The sequence below is a fragment of the Ambystoma mexicanum genome, chromosome 5q, assembly GCF_040938575.1.
Source record: "Ambystoma mexicanum isolate Mex_15411 chromosome 5q, UKY_AmexF1_1, whole genome shotgun sequence".
NCBI classification, from domain to species: domain Eukaryota; kingdom Metazoa; phylum Chordata; class Amphibia; order Caudata; family Ambystomatidae; genus Ambystoma; species Ambystoma mexicanum.
Window position 1 is genome coordinate 1,256,881,239 of NC_090933.1, and position 22,819 is coordinate 1,256,904,057.

The 22,819-nt window shown below is 46.8% G+C and overlaps 1 protein-coding gene and 1 non-coding gene across 2 annotated transcripts in view; one reads left to right on the top strand and one right to left on the bottom strand.

The window, feature by feature from the left end:
• PYCR3 (pyrroline-5-carboxylate reductase 3) overlaps positions 1 to 9,101 on the bottom strand; it is a 183,617-nt gene extending 174,516 nt beyond the window's left edge. The window contains exon 1 of the mRNA XM_069621766.1: positions 8,778 to 9,101. Coding sequence (XP_069477867.1) covers positions 8,778 to 8,865 — 88 coding nt within the window. The 5' untranslated portion in view covers positions 8,866 to 9,101. The remainder of the gene's footprint in view (positions 1 to 8,777) is intronic.
• A 385-nt stretch (positions 9,102 to 9,486) lies between these two features.
• Positions 9,487 to 9,593, top strand: LOC138499021 (U6 spliceosomal RNA). Its single transcript, XR_011279077.1, has one exon. It is a non-coding gene; the product is annotated as a U6 spliceosomal RNA (small nuclear RNA).
• Positions 9,594 to 22,819: the final 13,226 nt, after the last annotated feature.

Here is a 22,819-nt window from a genome sequence, read left to right on the forward strand (position 1 = left end):
CATTTTTCTCTCGGATTGTAATTCCAATCTTGGAATGTAAATTCAAGTCTTTCGTGGTCACTGTTGCTCATTGGACAAATTGTCATCGATTTTGTTTTCTTATGTATGTTGTTGGACACAAAAATATAATCAATGGTGGAACTTTGATCATCACGTCGCCACGTTGGTTTGGCAGGTATATCTCCTTGTGTGCAGCCATTTAACCTCAACAAGCCTCTTACTTCCATTTCGTCGTTCCATGCTTGGGCTAGCTTGGTTTTTAGGACGGTCTGTGGATTAAAAAGGTCGATGTTTAAGTCCCCACAGACTATTATCTCAGTTCCATGGCCGGATTCTAATACATTGTCAAGTATTTTCGTAACTTGGTCGATGAATTCATAGGATCCGGTTCGCTGGTGGTTCCAATACAAATTAATGATAAGTATCTCATCATTCTTATTGTTATCAGCTGCGGATTTACTTATCTCAGTGGCTTGAATATAAGGCGAGTAGTTGACTGATCTTACTACCCGGTATCCAGAAGATCGATTTATCATCGTCAATAGGCCGGCTATTGGCCGACCTTTATCGGGTTTAATAGCGGGATTTAATATGCATTCAAAATTTGCCACTAAAGGTGATTCACTCATCCAGGTCTCTTGTAGGCAAATCAAATGTAAATTGGTGGCCCAGTTAATGGTCAACAAATGACTAAAACCACGTGTGTTCCAAGAACTAAACGTGAGGTCTTGTTGCAACTCATTCTTTAAACATTAACTAGTTTCTTTCCTGTTCAGGACATTCGCCATCCAGGTCCAATCTTCTTCTGCAGGTGACTGTCGTTGCTTGGTGGAGCGTTCTAAACTTATGATCTCATTTAGATTCTCGTTACTTATTGTAATTTCGATTTTTCCCTTTAACAAGGGAAAATTCTGAGTTCCAACTCTCAGTTCGTGCGATTGGGCTCCGGCTTGGATATTTTTAGAGACCGTTTCGTTCTTCTCAAGATGTAAGTTTTGTGTTACCGGTGAAAATATCGGCGATCTCCTGGCTCTCTCGACTCTTTGGTCATTGTGTTCATGCTCAGCAACATCCCCTTTGCGACCCTTATTTTCGTCCTTAGGACTTCTTCGCTCACGGTCAGTCATTGTGTAGAAAAAAATCTATTGGCATGATTGGGTTTTGACGCATCAACTGTGTACAAGTTATGTAGATTTTGATTTAAACCTATTTCCCCCTAAAAAGTTCAAACAAATGGCCCATTACCTTATAAAGTGTCCACCACATTATGTCCGTGCAGAAATGCTAAGATTACGGTTGAATCTTCATCCAACAAACCAGATTTTAGCTAGGCGTGGATTAATTCCAAAAAAATCATCATTTCTGCTGATTTTGTAAAAACTGCAAACAAGTGGAAACACTATCTCATTTAGTAGTTGAATGTTTTGCACTCTCTAGGCTCCGAGAACATTACTTTCGCAATTTATTACAACTATTTTGCGATCGATCGTCTTTTGAAATATGGACGATTTTAATCATGAGCAATCTAACTGCGATTCACATTGCATTAACGCAATTTATAAAAACAATTCTGCCACATGATTTCTTGTCACAAGATTTCGGTTTAGGCTCCTTTTAATAGGTATTTTACTAAATGCAAAGTGCTTTGTTAATCTTTTTTATGAAATTTACACACATCGGTTCAAATTGAAATTTTAGTTTTAAACAATCTTTTTATTTCTTCTGTTTTTCTTTTTTGTGTTTTTTAATGATAATAATAATAATAATAATAATAATAGTGGGGTTTTTGAATTTTTGTATGCTTCTATGCAATTGATGTAAATCTGTAAACAATATGTTATTTTCCTTTTGTCATTATCTAAATTATGTTGTAACAGTTTCTTTTTGTAAGGTTGAATTCCTTCAGCCAATCAAATAAAAAAAAAAAAATAAAAAAAAAAATAAACACTTCATTAATATCGGAGATAAACTGAAAAGTAGGGGAGCCAAAGCGCAGCTTTGCTTAAGGCCGCGGCTGACGACGATGATAGTAGATCAGTTACCCTGGCCATTTAGACAGACTTTCACTGATTTATTAGAGTGCAGAGTCATAATTAACCCAAGAAGATGATCTGGGCAGTCCCATGCAAGTAGCTTGTTCCACAGAAGTTGTTCGCCTATGCTGTCGAAAGTCATGCTGAAGTCAATAAATGCTATATAGACAGGTTGACCTCACCATGGCTTCCCTCTTCAGGAGACCAAGCAAAAAGGCACTGGCATGATGCTAGTCCCCTTCCGGAAATCTATTTGAAATGGGCCCAGTATACCCGCGCTCTTCACCCACAAGGACAAATCCTGCAAAATCAGGGAAGAAAAAATCTTGGAGGGGATATCCAATAAAGTTCTTGTGGATGGGAATCGGAATTGATTTGGACCTGGATTTTGGAAAGGAGCTAAAACTCTGCTAAAGATAGTCCCCAAAACCGAGGCCCATAAAGTTGGATCCAGCTTCAGTACCACGTTTGAGAGACCACCAGGGCCGGGTGATCATGAGTTTTGACTGAACAATTCTTTCGGAGTTCTCTTTCTCCGAGAAGTTCAGGTACCAGGCTCTGATGGTACTTCCTTGCGTCCTTGCACAAACCACAAACCCACCGCCCCCCAGCCACATTTTTGTAAACCGCACTGAAGTGGCCAATCCACTCCTGTTCACCAGTGGGGTTAATTTGGGCATGGGAGGATGGATTAGCGGTATTATTAATCAACTGCCAGAAAAGACCAGAGTTCTGTGATGCGATTAGTGATAGCATTTTACAAGCATCTTTCATCAACATAACATGTTGATGATTCCATAACCATTGCCAATAAGCGCATTTTACCAACCTTCCTCCCCTACCCACCCTCACCCTTCAGGCCACTACTTGGGCACAACTGTCTCCTAAACTCCCTCTTTTTTGTTGGACCTCAGGGTCATGGTCTATGCACAAGCCGGTTTCTTGATGTCGACAGGGCATAAGATCATAGATTTGGTCCAAAAACAATGGATAGGGTACCTCAGTCAGGATAGCTTCAAGTTCCCCTGGCAGATTTAGTTCTTTCAGAACACGATAGAACGTTACAAATGCACCATTCCAGGCTAGCCTGTTCTTCCCACAGTTTACCTCTTATTCTGCTGGATAAGGTACACAATCGGTTCCCGATTTTTTAACGCACCATTTTGGCAAGAGCACGTTGCAGTCACTTCGCGTTATCGTTGCTACCGACAGAGGATACATCTTGTAGACCATATCCCGACACAAAATAATAGTCAATAATACTCTCCTCTGTGTCACGTGCAATTAGCTGGAGTATATCCAGGGACCCTGCCATTAACAGGATGCACCCTGCATGCCAATCAATTCCATCCACGCAATATCACGCACCTTAAGGGCTATGTTGTTTTTGCCAGAGGTCAACTGCCCAATTTGTGGGAGACAGATCAAGTTAAAATCTCCAAAAATAATGATGTAGTTGCTGTTTCTCTTAATTTGCCGTGCATACATTATTTCCTCGATCAAAAAAAAAAAGAAAAAAGCCACTTGTGTCAAATCCTGAGGGCCACGTGGATTAGTATACCTCCGTCCCCAAGCACCAGTCAGAGAGGGGCAAAGTACTCGCTGACCGGTTATTGGAGCCACAGGTGGGGGGTAAACAGGAAACTCCAGGTCCCGGGTGGCTGCAAAGAAAATACCAGGTTAGCTAATGGCTACACGGTATTCACAACAAGCATCAACAACTAATAAGAAAGACCTACCCTGGAGGTGAATGATGAGTGACTTGAACCTAAGTGTATTTACCCCAAGGGTCAGATGAGTAGTGCAGAGAGGAGAGGGTTTGATTGTAGGTGCACAGTTCTTGACAGAGTTCCAAGAGTTCATACGAAAGGTAGCTGAAGGTTTATCAAGCGCCAAATCCAAAGGTCAGTCCATAAACAATCCAAGAAAACAGTTGAAAGTTCAGATAATCCAGTTGTACAGGTCAGAAAATTCCAAGCGTCAAAATTTGAGGGTAATCCAGAAGAAAAACGAAGTCCAAAATCCAAGAAATTCGATAAACATGAAGTTCAAAACGCAGGAAATCGCTAAACGCCGAGAAATCAGCTGAGAAGCAATGTGTGCAAAGGCCAAGCCCCTTTTATTGCAGTTTCCTGATTCGTTGTCCAATCGGGGACTATTTCCTGGTCACGTGATCTTTCACTTGGTCACGTGATCCACTGGTTCATTTGGTGCCTGTTTCCTGGAAACCATGTCACATGACCCCTTCTTCGTGACAATCCGCGTCGAGTGGAGGACCGCAGTATGGAGTGGTGATCGCCTCCACGCCTGCAGTCTCCAAGGCAATCCCCACTGCAGGCGTGGAAATCGACGCCAGGAATGCCTCAGAGTGCAGCGTCTTACTAACGATCGAGCAGAGGTGATCGCGGGAGGGATCCAGTTTTCTCTCCGCCGCCTGCATATCACCTGGTCGTGTCTGGGTGAGTCTGAAAGCATGACACTTGTGCGATTACCCTCGAGTTCCAATAAAGATTCACAATAAACTTCATCTCTGGATATACCCTTCTCTCCGCTGATAACTCCACTGCCTGTACAAAAGAATGAGGCTGTGCAAAGGTTGCTACTGCGATGGCAATGTTACTCTGAAAAGCAAAAAGCAACCCTGGTGCAGACCTGCCCCTTCCCCCATATAGGCCTGTAGGAGCAAACACTCATCCGTCTATGATCGGGGTTTCTAAAAACCATGATTACTGAATACATAATATATCCGCTACCAGAAAAAAAAAATATTTATCACAAAATCAGAAGTTTGTAGATCCCCTAGAGTTCCATGAGGTTAAAGTAAGTGCGCCAGATGTTAGCCCAATCAAAGGTGTTGGCAGCTAATGTTTACAAGCATTTAATGAGGCCGCCACCCAACTCCAAAATGTGCCATTTTTGAAGTGCACGCTATCTACTAAATGGTCAACAATGTGTCTACCCTCCAGTCCATCCGTTGAACGTATTATTGTAAGTAGAGAGGGTTGTTGACAAGCTCTTGGTCATTTAAAGAAAATTGAGGATCGGCAGACTGGAGCATGACCTTTTCAATTTCTTTTCACAGGGTTTTACCGAGAAACCCAATGCATTCAGTTGAGCTGCCGCCAAAAGAACCCGATCCATAACCACGTGTGAGCCAAAACGTAAGATCATCTTGTCCAGCTTTATGTTATTCCAAAATGTAACCTGGACAAGGTCAGCCGAGGTAATATTTGACAATGATAACACAGGATCTATTTAGTATGATGTTCACACAATTCACCAAGGACCATTCTAGGACAAGATCTGGGGTCTCGGTCCTAGAAACAATCATCCACATCTCTCTGCATAATCTGTTTTCTCCTTTCCTCCATCGTTATAAATGGCAAACCCATGGTCCCTAGGTTTCTAGCAGTGGACCCAGCTTCCGAGGACTGCCGATCATTCCCAAACCGAACGGGAGCCATCCAGGCGTCTTCAGTCTCTCTCAAGCTGGCTGTAGGTCTTTCAGAAGGCAAAGGGAAAGGCAGGTTAGCATTTGCTGTGGGATTGTCATGGTGCAACCCAGTAAAGACCACCAGGTCTTCCCCCTCCACCCGGGTAGAACGATTGGGGAATTGTTAAGATACGCAAAAACTTTCTAGAACCTCTGTCTGTATTCTTGTGCATCCCTTTCCTATTTTTTTTTATTTTTTCAAGTTTGGCTGTGGTTCCCAGCTTTGTTAGGGTCAGCAACAGGAGTCACTCTATCCCCAATACGATTGAACCGAGTGTCCTTTGTTGTCCTATCCGAGACACTTAGATGTTCATCACAATTCCCGTCAGCCTCTTTCTTTCGTGAAGACTTGTTTTGACCCACATTAGTAGGATGGGATGGGTAGAACGACCGGGGAATTGTTAAGGTACTCAAAATCTTTCTAGAACCTCTGCCCGTACTCTTCCGCATCTCCTTCCTATTTTGTTACTTTTTCAAGTTTGGCTTTCGTGACTCGGGCTCAGTTTGTTTACCCTTCTTTTTCCTTCAACCACCTGGGATAAAGATTGGAGCGTCCAGGCACACAATATCACCCTCCCCCTCTGCCATCAGTTCCTCTAGCATAAGGCGAATTCCAGGAACTACGGGGGAATCGATCTTCCACCCACGTCCCATGTACCTCCACTCGGACCTCCTCAAAGAAACTGCAAGTAGCCTCAGAAAGGGGTTGTAAGCAACACCCCCGTTTGCTAGGATTTCCCCTTCCTGAACCCAACCCCATCCCACGAGAGGTCCATCCCCTCACAGACAAATTGTGGTTCCAGTTTAGCTTGTTCGGGCTTCAACAATTGATTACAATACATAAGAAACCCACCACAAAAGACATTTTCTCACAAAAGACATTTTCTCACTCGATATTGCCAAAGTGTTTGCGTTCGTCCAAACTGCAGTAGAAACCAGCTCTGGCTGGTCATACAGAGCTGTCAAGTCTTTATTTAGTAATACCTTTCAAGTCTCACACCCCCCCAGACAGACTCTTGCACGTTAGTCCATATCCATCAAATTGCTTAGTTACTTCTGGCTCGGTCTGTGTAGCAACCCCCTATATAACTCTTGACCGCAACCTTTCGACATTCTCATTACAAGCCCCTGCCCAAGCCACTGAAGCAGATTTATTCAAATGGATGGAAGTTTCATTGGAGATGATCAAACCTTCTGTAGGTCATACACTGCAAGTTCCTTGAAGACAAGAGGGTTTTTTCTGTCTCAATATTCCTCCCCCAGTGGATGGATTTTGGTTGCTTCAGGGTATCTATAATGAGCATATCGGCTGTGTTAGGATGTGACACTGAAACGAGTTGCCAAGCTCCTTCCTCAGTAAAGCTGGCAGCTAGTTCAAGATCAGTTATTTCTTTCAAAAAGGTCCCTAATTTCCGTTAAGAGGGCAAGAAAAGAGTAATTTGCAGATCCCCGTGTAGGCCAGTTCTCCACTTCCACAGGGGGGTCTAGGTCGCCTCCCTCCCGTTACTGGTTTGCCGCAATCAAGGGAGTGACGGGGGTCAAAACATTCATCACCATGCTGAGGATAATGGGATAGGGATGACTTCTTGGTGAACTCTCTTCTATACATTTAATAGATATCTACAAGGTCTTCCGTCAGTAAATTGTATATATCATTGGTACCTGGTGTGGCCCGCTCCCGGATCACTGGAGCGGGCCACCGCTGATATCGGGATCACCCGACATGGACAATAGAGCTGCGTCCACGCAGCTCAGACACGGCAGGGGTCACCCTGCAGGCCTCGGATCACCGGAGCAGGACATGTGGGCTGGGGCGACCCGGCTCTGGGGGCACCCAGGCCGGGGTTGCACTGACAGTCGTGGTCACACAGCCCAATCATTCCATGGGGACGGTCTTGCCCGTCAGGGGCACCGTCCTGATGCAGGGCCCCGCCAGTGGGACTGCTACATACAGCGTGGCACCAGCAGTGTGCTACAATGAATCACACCAGAGTCCGTTCTTAGTTTGACTGATAACTGTTTTTATTAAGTTGGTCACATGGTTGGCAACATGTGACCATTACAGGAGTCCTGAGAGCTACCATGTTTCCAGCAGGGGTGACACATAACAGTACATTGTTTCATATGAATATTGCATTTCATTACTGTTGCGTGTCTCTGGGCAATACACAAATGTCCTGACAAAGCGGAAATCCATTATGGGTAAATAAGAAAATGCCTAATGAAATCTCGACTTTGTACTCTGCAATAATCACCCCTCCCGCCTGGTGACATGGAGTCTGGGACAAGGTTGAAGATAATGTTATGTATGATGGGGGCCTCGGACACGTGGCACGACTTCCCCTGGTTCTTCATTCACTGAATAGACACGATTATAACTTTAAAAAATAACGAATTCATACCCAGAAACCTCTCGTACGTCAACCAGCCAAAGAGCTCTCAAGTTTTCCATGGCTGCACACGAAAACCAACCAGCCCTGTTTTTACTATGCATTCTGGGACTTGAAGTTTCCCTCAATTTCAAACGGAGAGGAAGTACAAGTGTTAGAATACAATGGGGGAGAAATCAGGATCGGAATGCATTGTCAAGCCTGATGACTACGGGAAAACTTGAGAGTTCTGCACCGACCAGAGGATCCAGGTAGTGGGGTGGAAGGGCACTAGCCTACACAGTACCACAACTCATACGTGTGGCATGGCAGCCCTGCCAGAAGAGACAATAAAGACAGGTGTGCACACTACAGCGGTTTATGGTCATTCCATCTAAAACCATTGCATCTAATGCCATTCGAACGAAATTTTTAAAGTCCATCTAATGCATTTTTTTTTCTTTTTGGGGAAATGGGGGGTCCCCTCCCCAATCCCCCGTTTTTTACCCTTTAAAATACACCAGAACAAACATTAACGCTTTACCCCTCCAAAACATGCATTAGATGGGCATTTTGGGAGGTATTAGATGGAACGGGTTTAGATGAATTGACTAGATACCCACTAACAGCATATGGCAACTTTGACAGCAATAAAAAGGGGGTGGAGGGGATTCACAACAATGGGGGTTACCACGTGCTCAATAACCTGTATTGATAGGAGAGCAGAATTGGGTGGCGATTAGAAAATAAAATAATAAAGAGAGATGATTAGGTTGCCTTGAGGAGCCCTCCTACTAAAGAGGTAGCCTACATGCAACAAACCATGAAGCCCGTAGCTGTTGCATCGCCCACCACCGTCAGACACACAATGCCAGCGTTCACCTGCCAGAAGCATTCCCTTCAGGATTCCATAGGCCATCTTCCCTGCTCCGATGAAGCCAACATTGTACGTGCTGCCGTCTTCCGCCATCTCTCCGCTCCCCCAGCCGTCACCCGGCAGCAAGGAACGGCTCCCTTCAGCAGGTGCTCAACAGCAGCCGGGGCAGTGACGTCTCGGTAACACACGCACTTGAGTCTTTCTTCTCGGCATGGTTACAGCGTGCTGTCACTGCATAGTCTTTCTTCAATGTCTAGCAGCGTTGGCAGTGGTTTCCGGGAAGCATTTTTTCCGGACTTCTACCCTCGCCCGATTGCGCGGTTTAATGTTCTCATCGGTGTCCGCTGTTTGCTGTAATATTTCTGTGGGATCAAGTGCAATTTACAACAGGCAAACAGTCACCTAGAAAAGAGATGCAGATACGATAGAAAAGAGATTCAGAAGATAGACAGAGATGTTAATGCGGGAGGCCCTTTTTGCCACGTCATGAATTTTTACATACCCATAATGCCTTGTGCAGTGGCGTGGGGATAACGCGATTTTCTTTTGTAAAAGTGGGGTTTTTTTTGTCTAAAATGATGTGCTTGCCTTGTTAGTAGGAACACTACAATGATAATTGTGTGGTATTCGTGTTGTACTTCAACCTATGTCACTCTTAGTTTGAAGATACTTCAAAATTGGGCTTTATATAACCTTGCGTTTCATTATTAGATTGTGCTCGCTTCGGCAGCACATATACTAAAATTGGAACGATACAGAGAAGATTAGCATGGCCCCTGCGCAAGGATGACACGCAAATTCGTGAAGCGTTCCATATTTTGCGCCCTGATTCAATATGATTGTATTTCTTTGCTGGTTTGAAAACGGATGTCTTTCTTGCTCATATTTCACTCTTCATGTGTCCTTTTTAAAAGTCTGCGCAACGCTGTCTTTTTCTTCCAACCTGTACTATTTTCGTTTTTTCAATGTACAAGAAATCTGATTTGTACTTAGTCCCTCCACCTCCCACTCAGGGGGGTTGTGTGAAACCCAGTGCCCCCCCCTTGAGCCCTCCCTACCTAAAACGAGCAGTGACCATGTTCTCCCCTTACTTTTGTCTGTGCCCCCCATACTTTTGTCTTTGGCCCCTTCTGTGCCCCTCCTAAATTTGATTCCTGGCGACGCCATTGCTCCCACTTCCTCGTCCCCTTACATACTTCTGAGGCCCTCGCCTCCAGAAAGGATCCTGCCTTGCCAAGTAGTGATTCACGGATCTATGTGATTATTGCGACAGCTGAAAATGCTTACTTTTTTTTTTTACAAACCCCTTTACCACATATATATGTAGGGGAGACCCCCGCACCCTCCCCCATATTAATATTATATTCTATACCCCTGTTATGACCCTAGGCGGGGTCAGCTGGGTAAAGGACACGTTGGAGGCCAGAAGTACTTATTGTTACTTTAATCAGGTGTCATCAGGAGATTCTTTAGTAGTTACAGGATCAGATTGGAGCCCACTGGCTCCCACCACCCAGGCTACATCATCTCAACTGTCCCTGGGTGGAACACTCACCACACAGCATTCCAACCAATCATACCCAAACACTCCATTCATGACATCACTACTCAGGCACTCATCATACACACTCCAAGAGGACAAAGAGTCACCCTTAAAACCTCCCTTCCTTCAAAGCCTAACTATCCTAACACCTCCCTTCCTTCAGCCAACACCAACACATCACCTCCTTAAAGTGCACAACACTCACAGGGAAGAGCACCAACCACACACACTAGCACACCAAAGCCAGTACCAGGCACCTGGGGAATGTTTCCAACATGACAAAACAAACGAGAACAAGACCCAGCCGCCTCAACTACTCTCACAACCCATCAGAAGACACTGATCACCTTCCATTCCCCACCGCCACCAGGGAACCTCGCAGCTGCCACCTACGAGCGCAAACCGGCCCCACCGTGGGCATACACACCAAAGCAAATCCACAGACCCTCAAAGAACTCATGACTCCTTTTATTTGACCCCTGCCACGGGCAAAATCGTGGGGCTGCCACACCCACGCGCAAACTCCCTAGCTCGGGATAACCAGGTCTTGCTCTGACAAAGCAACCAATAACTCACTATGAAACAGTGACCACAGGGCGATATTAGGAAGGCACCAGATACCATATGTCACACGCCCGATACCAGACAGCCAGCAACTCACACACACAGCTCAGACACACACCCGATACCAGACAGCCAGCAATTCACACACACCGCTCATACACACTAAGGCCACTCCCACCAGAGGAATTCCACAACCAGTACCCAAACACCGATCCCAGAATTGGCGGCCGTTCCAATCTGAGCCATCAGCAGTCAGGTCTCAACCCAACACATCTAACAACAATGAAAACCTCCGGCAACTAGATGGAAAAGTCGAATTAGCCTAAATTACAGGGAAGTGCCACCGACAAATGACACTCTCTGCAACTCAATTTAAGAAACAAGAAAACTAACCCAAGCCAACTCACAACTTGGACAAAAGGGTGAAACGCACACACCCTTTAACTCACCATCAGACGCGAGTCGTGAAGGCGTCCCCTCACTCTCGCGCCACAAACAGTATGCAGGCAGCGTCCTGCCAAACAACTATTCCTAAAACCAGTTACCTCTGAGAACACCAAGTGTAACTCACATCAATGGGCCATAAACACCCATACTTAAAATACACTTCAAAGGGCTGCACGCACCCATACTCCTAATACACTTTAATGAGTAACGCACACACGTGCTCACAACAAACTCACATCAATGGGCCATAAACACCCATACTTAAAATACACTTCAAAGGGCTACACGCACCCATACTCATAATACACTTTAATGAGTAACGCACACACGTGCTCACAACAAACTCCAGTGTGCGACACACACTCATGCTAGAAACACACTCCAAAGGGCCATACACACCCATGCTTGTAATACACTTCAATGGGCCACACACACCCATACTCATAACACACATGAATGGACAACACACACCCATGCTCAACACACTCATCAGTGGGCCGCACAGACCCATGCTAATGATATGCAACAGGATGCACATCATACCTACAGATGATTTCTCAGGAAGTAGGTAACTATCTTGACATTTCCTACAGCTTTGCTCACTTTAACATTTCCTAAGTCTACACTTTTAAACATTTGCTTTTTAGTAAAAGGAACACTAAAAGTCCATGTTGCCTGAAAATGCAACGTAACCAACCTGCAATTCCTCAAATAGATGTTAGACTGACACAAGCTAACCTACCCATTCCACCTCCATGCAAACGTAAATTCTAAGGAGTGCAAAGACAACACCTTGCCGCATTTTAAAGTCCACGTTGCATGGTTCCATGATAAAACATAACATCCTGCAAATCCTCAAACTGTTATTCTGATATGCAGTGAACCGCTATTAATGGCTCGCTATATTGCTGCACTCACCGCACAGAATCACTCTGGTCGAATCTTTTAAAATCTGCAACAAGCAAAACAGTCCACACACTCCTTTCACAACAATGAAACACAATCCCTCTTTGGTATTTCCAACAATAATGTACAACCTCACAAAATCCAACATTGCATTTTCTTCACTGTGGAACATTCCGTCAAATCAGTATCTCGTCCATAAAATACTTTGCAATGACTGACTATGCTTGGGACATGGAAAAAAACAGTAACGGTAATAACGAGGCTCAGCTGAATTACGATGAGACCCTTGCTTGCTTCGAGACCAAGTTCAGTTTAATGCCAACCTGGGAGAGGCAGGCTCGCAACACTGCCCCATAATTTCAAGCAGCACTCCTTCGATCCCTTTGAAAGGCAATGATAGACAATTCATGTCAGTCTCCACTACGACGCAGCTAATACAGGAAACCCAGTACACGGAAAGGAAACTTCATTTCCTGGCCACGCTGAATGACATTGCAAGGTCCATTATTCGAAACCCTGACGCAGCTCACTGGATTGCCACGAACTTCAGAGCACCGAGCATTCTCTGACAGTACAGAATCTTTATGATCCAGCATTCCACACAATCGCTGAGTCCCCCTTCTGGGTTGATGACATCATCACTACAGGATGGGAGATGAGGCCGCAAGGAGCTCCAGGGCTCCAACTGTCACCATGCGCGTTACGGGACGGCTGAAACTAAGGTATGGAATCCCAATACATGGGTCATGCCCAGTACCACGGCTCCTCACTCACATAACATCGTCAGTCTCAGCATACTATTGATTTAACGGCTCTCCAGGCAAGACACACTCTTCACTTCTTAGAGCCTGCACTTCCTAGCTCCACCTCAGCTCTACACCAGCGGTGACAGATGTGTCTCTGGCGCCTCTCCCTGGTACAACAAGAGCGACTTCTGGCACAAACATTTTAACCCTGTAGTGCCAACAGGAACAGTCTCTTGGGTTACATTGCGTGGAAACTAAAACACCATCTCTCATGTTACCGGGTGCCATTATCTGTTACCATTTTTGAAAGCCACTGGAGACACCCTCTTTTCCCCTGGGTGGTGGGACTCATCATGGGGGGCAGTGGGCCCCCTCCTTTTTTCCAGTCTCTGTGATCCTGTGCTGCACCCCCCGCAGCAGTCCTTTCTCCTCTCTCTCATCCTTTTCTCCCAATGTCTGGCCCCATTCATGCAGGTACCTGTCTTATCCAGCTTCTTCTCAGGGTCCGCCTTGATCAAGACCATGCCTCGTCGCCAATATATGTTATGACCCTAGGCGGGGTCAGCTGGGTAAAGGACACGTTGGAGGCCAGAAGTACTTATTGTTACTTTAATCAGGTGTCATCAGGAGATTCTTTAGTAGTTACAGGATCAGATTGGAGCCCACTGGCTCCCACCACCCAGGCTACATCATCTCAACTGTCCCTGGGTGGAACACTCACCACACAGCATTCCAACCAATCATACCCAAACACTCCATTCATGACATCACTACTCAGGCACTCATCATACACACTCCAAGAGGACAAAGAGTCACCCTTAAAACCTCCCTTCCTTCAAAGCCTAACTATCCTAACAACCCCCCACATATATACATAGCTCTGAACTCACCCGCTTTTGGCGGCTGTCACCCGCCTTGAAAGCAGACGAATCACCCACCTGCCAAGTCCCTCATACGCCCATTCACTTCTATGGGCCTCTCACCCGCTAAAAAGAAAATCGGGTGTTTTCACCTGCCTTGGTGACAAAAAAGGTTGGGAACTATGTATACATGTGGTGTAAGGGGGGTCCAAAAAAATAGTCTGCATTTTCGGCCGTCATAATTGTGAGAGCGACATTTTGGTACGATTCCGTGTTCCACCTTTTTCCTGGAGGTTTAATAACCCTTTACCCATTATGCCTCAGTTTAAATCTTCCTGTCTGCAGTGATCCTCTTGCTGCTTGACTTTCAAGGGTAACGTTGGGGGACTCCTAGTAGTGCCATCCCTTGCAAGACTCCCAAGCCCCTTGCTTGGACAAGGGGGCTTGGTTGAGGGTTTCCAGGCGGCATCCTGCCGCCTGTGCTGTTGGAGGCAACTGCATGCGGTGCAGCGTCGAGAGCTTCACTCCCTGGACAGGAAGTCGTCCTGCGTGCCTAACTAAGGAGTGTAGTAGGAAGCGGGATCATCTCCCTTACCTGTGATATTGTGCTTCACATTCCTCCAAGTTATGGAGCTCATGTCGCTCAACGTTTTTTGTTATCAAAGGGGGTAACCCCAGACAATTTGATCTTTTGCGGGTGAGAGTCCATTGAAATGTATGGGTGGATTAGGGATTTGGTGGGTGAGTGGACTGATTCCATGCTGGGTAAAACCTGCCAAAACGTGAGAGTTGAGAGATCTGGGTGCTCAAGCTGGAGGCCGTTCGAGACCCATCCACTTACACCTCTGTTCGGCTCGGAAAGACGCTGTGCCTGTTAAATCTGAGGCACTGCGCAGCTGTGTCGCCATGCTGTTATTGCACGCCTGCTGCCACAGCAGAGGTGATGTTGCCACACCTGCATATTCACCATTTGCTGCACTAGTAATTAGGACTGGGCAGTGGCCGTTCAGGTGTTCGCCAGTTGGGCAGTGGCCCATCCAGTGTGGCCCTGGAGCTGCCTACGGGTAATGGCTGGGACAATGTGGGAATTGGTAAGGCATTGGAAGAGATGCTTAGGTTGCTGCGGGTTGTGAGGCAGTTACCTTGGGAAGGGGCCACCATCGAAGTTGCAAGGGGAGTTTGGGAAGGGCCCTCAGAACCTGCTGCAATCGTGGGGGCTTTGTGGGCTCAGCCCACTCTTGGTGCAGGTGGGGTGGCAGTCACAATTGAGGTGGCGGCACAAGTACAGCAGCAAGGGTCCAGAGGGATGGGGGAATTGTATGGCGGGGGGACGAGTGGAGAAAGTGGTAGCAGCCTCCATTTTGTCCTTAGGGGTACCCACGCCACACCAGCCAGATGCATTAGCAGGGCTACAGGGACCCACAGTGATTAGGGAGGGGGGACCCGTGTGGTGGGCACCCCTTTAGTGACCATTGCACCCTTACTGTCGGGCATGTCTACTTTAGCATGGCATATTCCCATGCAGGTGAAATAGCGAATTTGGGCAAGGGAATATTTCAACATATTTTCATTACTATCAGTAGAAACAGTGGGTCCAGACTCCAGACATTACTGTTAGCAAAGAGGAAGATAAGAAGAGGCAGAAAAGAAGTAAGGCTGTGGAGGACATATTTAATTGGAACAAGACTTTCTTTTTGTTGGTGTCAGTATTGATGGAAAAATATCCAGATCAGGGGCCCGCCTTATGGAAATATAGGGATGCTATAGTCAATGAGCAAAGACAGTATGGCTCTACTGGGTGGATAGATTATGACCAGGATTTTAGATCCAAGATGTAGATTGTTCCTGATATGACTTGGGATCAGAAGGACATGGATGGTTGGGTTTCTTTCATGGGTGGTAAGGACAGGACCTGTTAGTCTACCGGAGAGGTGGTGAAGGGTACACGTAAGCCATGGTACGGGAAGTACGAGCAGAACCACAGAACAAACTGGCAGTCCTTTCAACAAGGCCCCTCAGCACAGAGGGGAAATAAGCAGGCACACAAGAATTCCGGGCCAGGGCAGCGGGAAAGAGCCTCAGAGGGGGAAAAAGCATTGGGATACTGTCACTCTCTGCCTCCTCCAGCTCGACCCGTGTCATGAATGTGATGTCTGCACTCCCATATCTATAAATGCCCACCTGTTATGCTACGTAGGCAATCTTTTCCCTATTCACATATCTATTCTAAGAGTTGGCAGGTAAGACCTCATCACAGATACCCATGCAGATCATTTAACAAGGGGTAGTGAAGTTGGGGACCGAAGTGCCGATATACACACAAATGCGTGAAATGTAGTGGTGGACACCCAGCCGTGAGATGTAACAAATCTGAGGTGGGAGGAGAGGGCAACACAAAGAATGCCAATAGTTCCACTTGGGAAAAAGGACCCTCACCAGTTGACACCCTGGTGCTGCAGGAATATTTAAATGAGAATCCAAAAAAGAAAGAGCACGATTTATTATTTGAGGGTTTCAGTGATGGGTTCCAGATTGCATATCGAGGTCCGCTGACGGTCCGTGTTTCCAAAAACCTCCCCTCTGTGCTTCAACAACTCAGAGTGGTAACCAAAAATATTAAAAAGGAGCTAAACTTGGCAGGGTGGCAGGCACATTTTTCTCCCACCCCCTTCAGAATTTCATAGTTTCACGACTGAGCATTGTGCCCAAGAAGGAACAGGGCCAATTTTGTCTGATCCACCAGTTGTCTTATCCGAAAGGGCATTCTGTCAATGATTGGCTCGACCCTGAGCAATGCTCATTGCACTATGTCTCCTTAGGAGTGCCATGGTTTTGGCGGCCAGCATGGGCAGGAGAGCACTCCTGGTCAAAGTAGACATATAATCTGCATTTCGCCTACTACCGGTGCACCCAGACAGCTTTCACCTGCTAGGACTTCAGTGGGAGGGCATGTTTTACATGGACAAATGTATGCCAATGGGATGCTCGGTATCCTGTGCACCATTTGAAGAATTCAGCACTTTTATAGAATGGGTGGCGCACAGGGAGAACGGCGGGGAAGCATCATCCAGTACCTGGACAATTTACTTTTCATGGTCAGGGAAGGCTTGGATGACTGTGCCCGTGCGCTGTCTTCCTTCCAGAGCTTGATGGCCAGGATGGACATCCCGCTGGCACCCGAAAAAACACAAGCCCCCAGGAGTTAACATTTATGGGCACAGAAATGGATACGAGCAAGGGCACTTGCAGATTGCCTGAGTATAAGGTACAGAGAATGATTTCTGAGATAAAGAGCAACCTATCCAAGGGCCAGCAGCTGTTGGGCAAATTGAATTTTGCTTCCAAAGTCCTCCCCGCTGTTACGCTCACCTGGCTCCCACAGAGGCGTCGATCTGAACTGGACAGCTGCGGTCTCCACCAATGTGACGCGTAGGGCCGAGATGCCTAGCTTTGTTTGCTTGGCCCGTGGGAATATTCTTCTGTAAATGGAGAAAGGGAATTAACCACCCGTGGGGTTGAGCGTAAATCCTCCCACCCCCGCTGTTCTCCCCACAGATCACCTTTGATGTCCCCTCTTATAGTCTCACCTGATGGTTTGAAAATAGGAACTCTCCATCCTGCATTGAGCGCAGGGGCGCGTTGATAACCAGTTGCTTCAATGGCTCGAAGGAATTGGTGAGGTCCAGAACAATATTGACGCCGAAAAGTATTTAGTTCGTAAGAGTTCACATGTCTGACTTTCACTCTTGTCCGATTCCTTGCAGTTTGCAGCTTGACCCCAGCGAAGAGTTCCTTGTGGTAGCTGACAAAGTTCAGGTAAGGATTTGGCTTATCCTACACAGTTCAATAAAATAAGGCCAGAATGTAACCTGTGGCTTGATCCCTTATTGAGGTGTGGAGAGAAAATATGAATTCGGGGAATAATGCCTCCGGCGGTAAAATTAGGTAAGTCTATTGTGGTGAGAAGAGTTCCCCTTGTTTGTCCCTTCGTCTCACCTTGTTGTCCTTTTGTTCCCCTTAGGGGCCGGGGTACGGCGAGGATGCAATGGAGACTGCGCCGACCCGTGAACAGGAATAGTACCCCCGGCGGTAATGAGGTAAGTCTATGGGGGTAGTTACTATTGCCTCTGTTTATTCCCTTGGCTCACCTTTGCTGTTCTTGTGTTCCCCTTAGGTGCCAGAGTGCGGCGGAAATGTGTAGAAGGATGCTGTGGATCGTGAGGATGCTGCGAAGGCCGGTGAGTTCAGCGCGGCGCTGTAGCAGGCGAGGCAGCGCGCGAAAAATGCTCCTTTCTTCCAGCTCGAAGGCACGGTGGATCCGGAATTCAGGTAAGGATCGCAGGTTTTGCTCTTATTCTAACCTCTTCTCCTTCTGTTCCTCCCTTTTTCTTTTCTAGGGGCTGCAGACTCGAGGCGGGCGTGGCAGAAGACTAGATGCAGGCTTGCAGACACGGTGAGCGTTACGCTCCTGGATGCAGAATAACGTGAAGCGTGTGCTGCTCTTCGGGCGTGGTTTAAATAGCCTCCAAAGTAGTCCCAGGTAAGTATTCCTCCCCAGCCCCACCCGAGTAAAAAATAGTCCCTAGGTAAAATAGTCCCTTCCAAGCCTCATTTGGCTTGGAGCTCTGCAGCATGGTCTGCATCAGGTAAGTTCTACTGACTCTCCATATGAGCCTGGTGCCATAGGCGCCAGGACCGCACCCAAACAGCCCCTAGCAGGGGTTTTTGGGCTTGCTCAAAATAACTTGATGCCTGCTTACGGAGTTGCTGGACCTGGTCTGGTTCCCCGGGGGTAGGCATCATGACACCCGCAGCCAAGGTGTTTTCATGCAGAGGGCGACTGCAGGTGTTACTCAGAAACACTGCCATATCCGGCTTGGATCAGGCTTGAAAGATGACTTGAGAATGTGTATGTCATTCCTGCTAGGGTGTAATGGGGTGCAGTTATGGAGAACCCCGTGGGGAGATACAGCTGTATTCAGATGCATCAAGGAATGAAGGTTTTGGGGTCATGCTGGGGCAGGAATGGTGTGTGAAAAAATGGCCGACCCAGTGGCACAAGAAGGGTAGGACCAAGAATATCATGGCATTGGAGCTCTTCCCTATCGTGGTATCCCTCATGTTATGGCCAGAGGAATTGGGGAACAGGAGGGTGTGTTTTTGGTCTGACAATTAGGCAGTAATTCAGGCCATAAACTTACAATCAGCATCTTGTCCGGCAGTGCTGAGCATCTAGAGGAAATTGGTAGAGTTATGCTTGTATAGGAATATTGTGTTTAGTGCTCGCCATGTACAGGGTGTGGCTAATATTGCTGCTGACGCTCTTTCTCGTTGTTACACTTCGGGAGTTCCTTGCGGGCTTCCTGGCAGAATACGACTCTTCTACAAGCTCCTCTGTGGAGCAGATACAGGTTGCCATGGCGCCTTTACAAACTACGACGGAGTCCGTGTCAGCTGACACGTCCTGTACGTGGAAGACGTACAGCAAAACACGCCCCCATACGGCTTTAAAACCTCCGTCTTTCAAGGGGCTCGTTGCTGCTAATTAGCGTTACAAGCTACAGCGGTTACGTCCATTTACACCTTCGTGTTTCCTCCACACGATTTCCTAATCTGCTTACCTGGTTCTGACCCTTGCCTGGCTTCTGGATTGGCTTGCCTCCTCCTTTATTCCTGTCGTGCTCGCCTGGCTTTTGACCCGGAAAGTTATTGGATTATTCTTCCTGCTTCCTGCTGTCTCTTGCGGTACCTCATCCCAGCTAGCTGCTGCCAGACACGGTACGACTTTGCCCTCCTCGCAGGTGACTTGCTATCAACCATCCGGAACTCTTCTATGCTTTATCTGGATGCGTGTGTGCTCAGGTACATATTTGTAGTTGGCAACTCCATCTCTGCTATTTGTAATCATTTCTCCACGGCCTTGATTGGATTTTTCCTTGTGTTGGATTTTGGGACATTGAGTGACTGTCTTGTGAACTTGTTTTCAAGTGCATATAAACGCTTTGCTGATTCTGCACCAACCCGGCACTAGTGCGACCCTCGTGCCGCTCGGGTTTATTTCCCTATACTAACATACCTGTTTGTTGTTTTCTCCTATCATTGTCTTCTGTTTCCTGGACTATTATCCATCCTCAAAATACCCATATTTCAGGTTGGTTGTCATTGGTTCAATACTTTAGGAAGTCTCTTTAGAATTATTTCCACTCACTGTGCTTATTCATATTTTGTAGATTCACCCCGGGGAAGCTCCACTCCAATACTTGCCTAGTATTTTCCTGTACTATACTGCTGTTCTGATTGCTTGGTTTATTCTCAACACTGTATAATATCTTTGTATTCCTTTGCAGCATTGGTATTGGCGGTGTGTGTTCTCCCCGCTCTTTTATTCAATTGACACCTCTGTCTGTCCCAATCGAAACAGCGGAGAGGTACATTGTAGAAAAGAGCCCCTCTTTGAGGAAGCCTGAGTCTTGTACTCAGGGGAGCTGGGATGGAAGGCTGAATATTGGTTCCTGTACAACCATCATCTCCAAGGTCACTCATCCACGTCTTGGGCCTACTTCGGAGTGGTGAGTAACACTCGTTTTCAGTTGACCAAGTTCCGGAAGAAGCATCCTGCAGCCAGGGAGAAGGGGCACAGTTCATGAGCGAGTGGTGGCAGCTGGTGTCTTCGACAAAGTGCTCTGGGACATGGGGGACACCATGCATTAGGTCCAGGTACCAGCAGAGCTACGGTAAGATTTTGTGTGTGTCACATGCGTTGCAAAGCACAGTGTGCCCTAGAAGAGCAGGTGCGCACATTTGTAGTGTGGGCCCAAAGGGAAGGGAAGACTAGGAGATGGGCGGCAGGGCACCTGGCGGCAATATCCTTCTACAGTAAGTTACTGGGGAAAGGTGACCCTACAAGAGGTTTTCTGGTGCGCACAGCATTGAACGGTTGGAGCTGAGTAGAAGGGCCCAAGCAGGATGTGCGAAAACCTATTGACTTTAAGTTATTACAGAAACTGCTTAAAGCATTGACAAACATATGCTACATTGCCTATTAGATATCGTTGTTTAGGGTGGCCTTTGCACTGGCATTTTGTCTGACCGCTACCGAATATATGTGAGGCTATAGGGCAATCTGGTCCACCCTTGTAAAGCGGAATAGAGGGACGATGAGCACATATTGTAAATAATAATTTTCCGCGAACTGCGCTTCACCACACGAGGAATTGATGTGCGGTTTATATTCCTTGTTTTATAAATGTGTGACACAATTTTCTTGTATCAGCAGACAACGCGGTATGGATTTTGGGGCATTCATTTATAGTTTGGGCTGACAAGAAAGCACAGCAATGGAGCATAGGTCCCAACTTGGGATTTCACAATACATAGGTGGTTTGGCTGGGCACGTCTGGTATGAGGTGGCACTCCTTGTTGGCCGCAGTGCGGAGGCAGCTGCAGTGGGGGGCCACCCCCCCGATTTATGGTCATACACTTAGGAGGGAATTATCTCGCTACATTGGAGGGAGGTTGCTTGTTGGCTCAGACACAGGTGGCACTGCAGATCTTGGCACAAAAATTATCAGGCATGGATATATTCTGGTTCGAGATAGCACCCAGGCAGCAGTGGCAGGGAGCCTCCTCCCTCGCAGGGTTGGAGAAATTCAGAAGGAGATTGAACAGGAGCATTGAAAAATTTGCTAAAGCGGAGGCGCTGGGATTTATTAGGCATTTCTGTTTGAATTCGCTCATGTCCCATTTTGAGGCCGATGGGGTGCACTTATCCGACAAAGGGACAGGCGTCTTCCTCACAGCTATTCAGGTGGTGGTGAGAAGGGGAGGGTGCATATAGGTTCATTGGTGAGTATGACTTACTGTTGTGGAGGCATTGGGGGCAGCGGGGAAGCCACCCCGAAAGCATGGTGGGGTAAAAGGGGCGGTCCTAGCTATTGATGATGTTCATTTTATTTAGTAATTTTGTTGCTAACTTTTATTTTTCTGTTACAGGCACAGTTATGGGGCGATCCTAGCCGGGGAGGAGCTTTGACGCTGTGGTTTCAGCCGCAAGCGGATCCCGATGGCCGCACTCGAGCCAAACTCGGACGACTGGCACTGATCCCCCCCTTAGGGACAGTCGAGACTCCTCATCAACTGAGTACAGTGGTCCCACATTTTTACTGCCTGGCAGTTCATTACCAGAGGCGGACGTCCGCTACTTTGCAAATTGCAAACCGGAAGTGACACGTGTCACCCGTGGACAATAATCTTGTTGCAAGCCCGGGAAATCATTGGGCTACATTAGAAGTTGTTAATGACATTGATTTGCTTATGTGGATGGGAACACCCCAATTTGTTTGCTCCAATAAATGTCATGTTTTGTTTCCAAAAATATACAATTGTTTCTGTGGTTATTGCAAGTGGAATGGTGAACAATGCATCCATGCCTGGGATACTGGGGGAGAGGCAGCCATAGTGGGGATGCCTCTGCTATGCTGCTGTGTAGAGTTTTGTTTCTTGGCTGGGCTTTTTGTTCTGTAGTGGATGGTTCAGAATGAAGTGGACCAACAAGCAAAAGCATGTTGAGCAGACCTCTTCTGAGTCTGTCTCTTAAGGCCGACCCCTTCAACGAGAAAGCATATTAAGTATAGAAGGATCTCTGTGTCAGAAAAGAGGGATCGAGGATTGTGCTGAAGGCATTGAAGGAGGCCAGAGAGCATACACACAAAACCATAAGGAGGGCTGTGTGACATAGTCAGTGGCTTCACCAACCATAGGGTAAGTGGCCTTCCTAGGAGACAGCCCTATCTCAGAGGTCAGGTGAGGGAGTTGGGAGTACACCAGTACTTGAACCTCTGACTGTTGAGCTTGGTACCACTGTCAATAGTCCAAAACCACTGTTAATAGTCCACTGTGTACCCCCGTGATGCTGGTCAGAGTTCTGTTTGCTTTGTTTCAGGACCACAAGACTCAGCACGCAGCGCAGCACCAAGAAATCC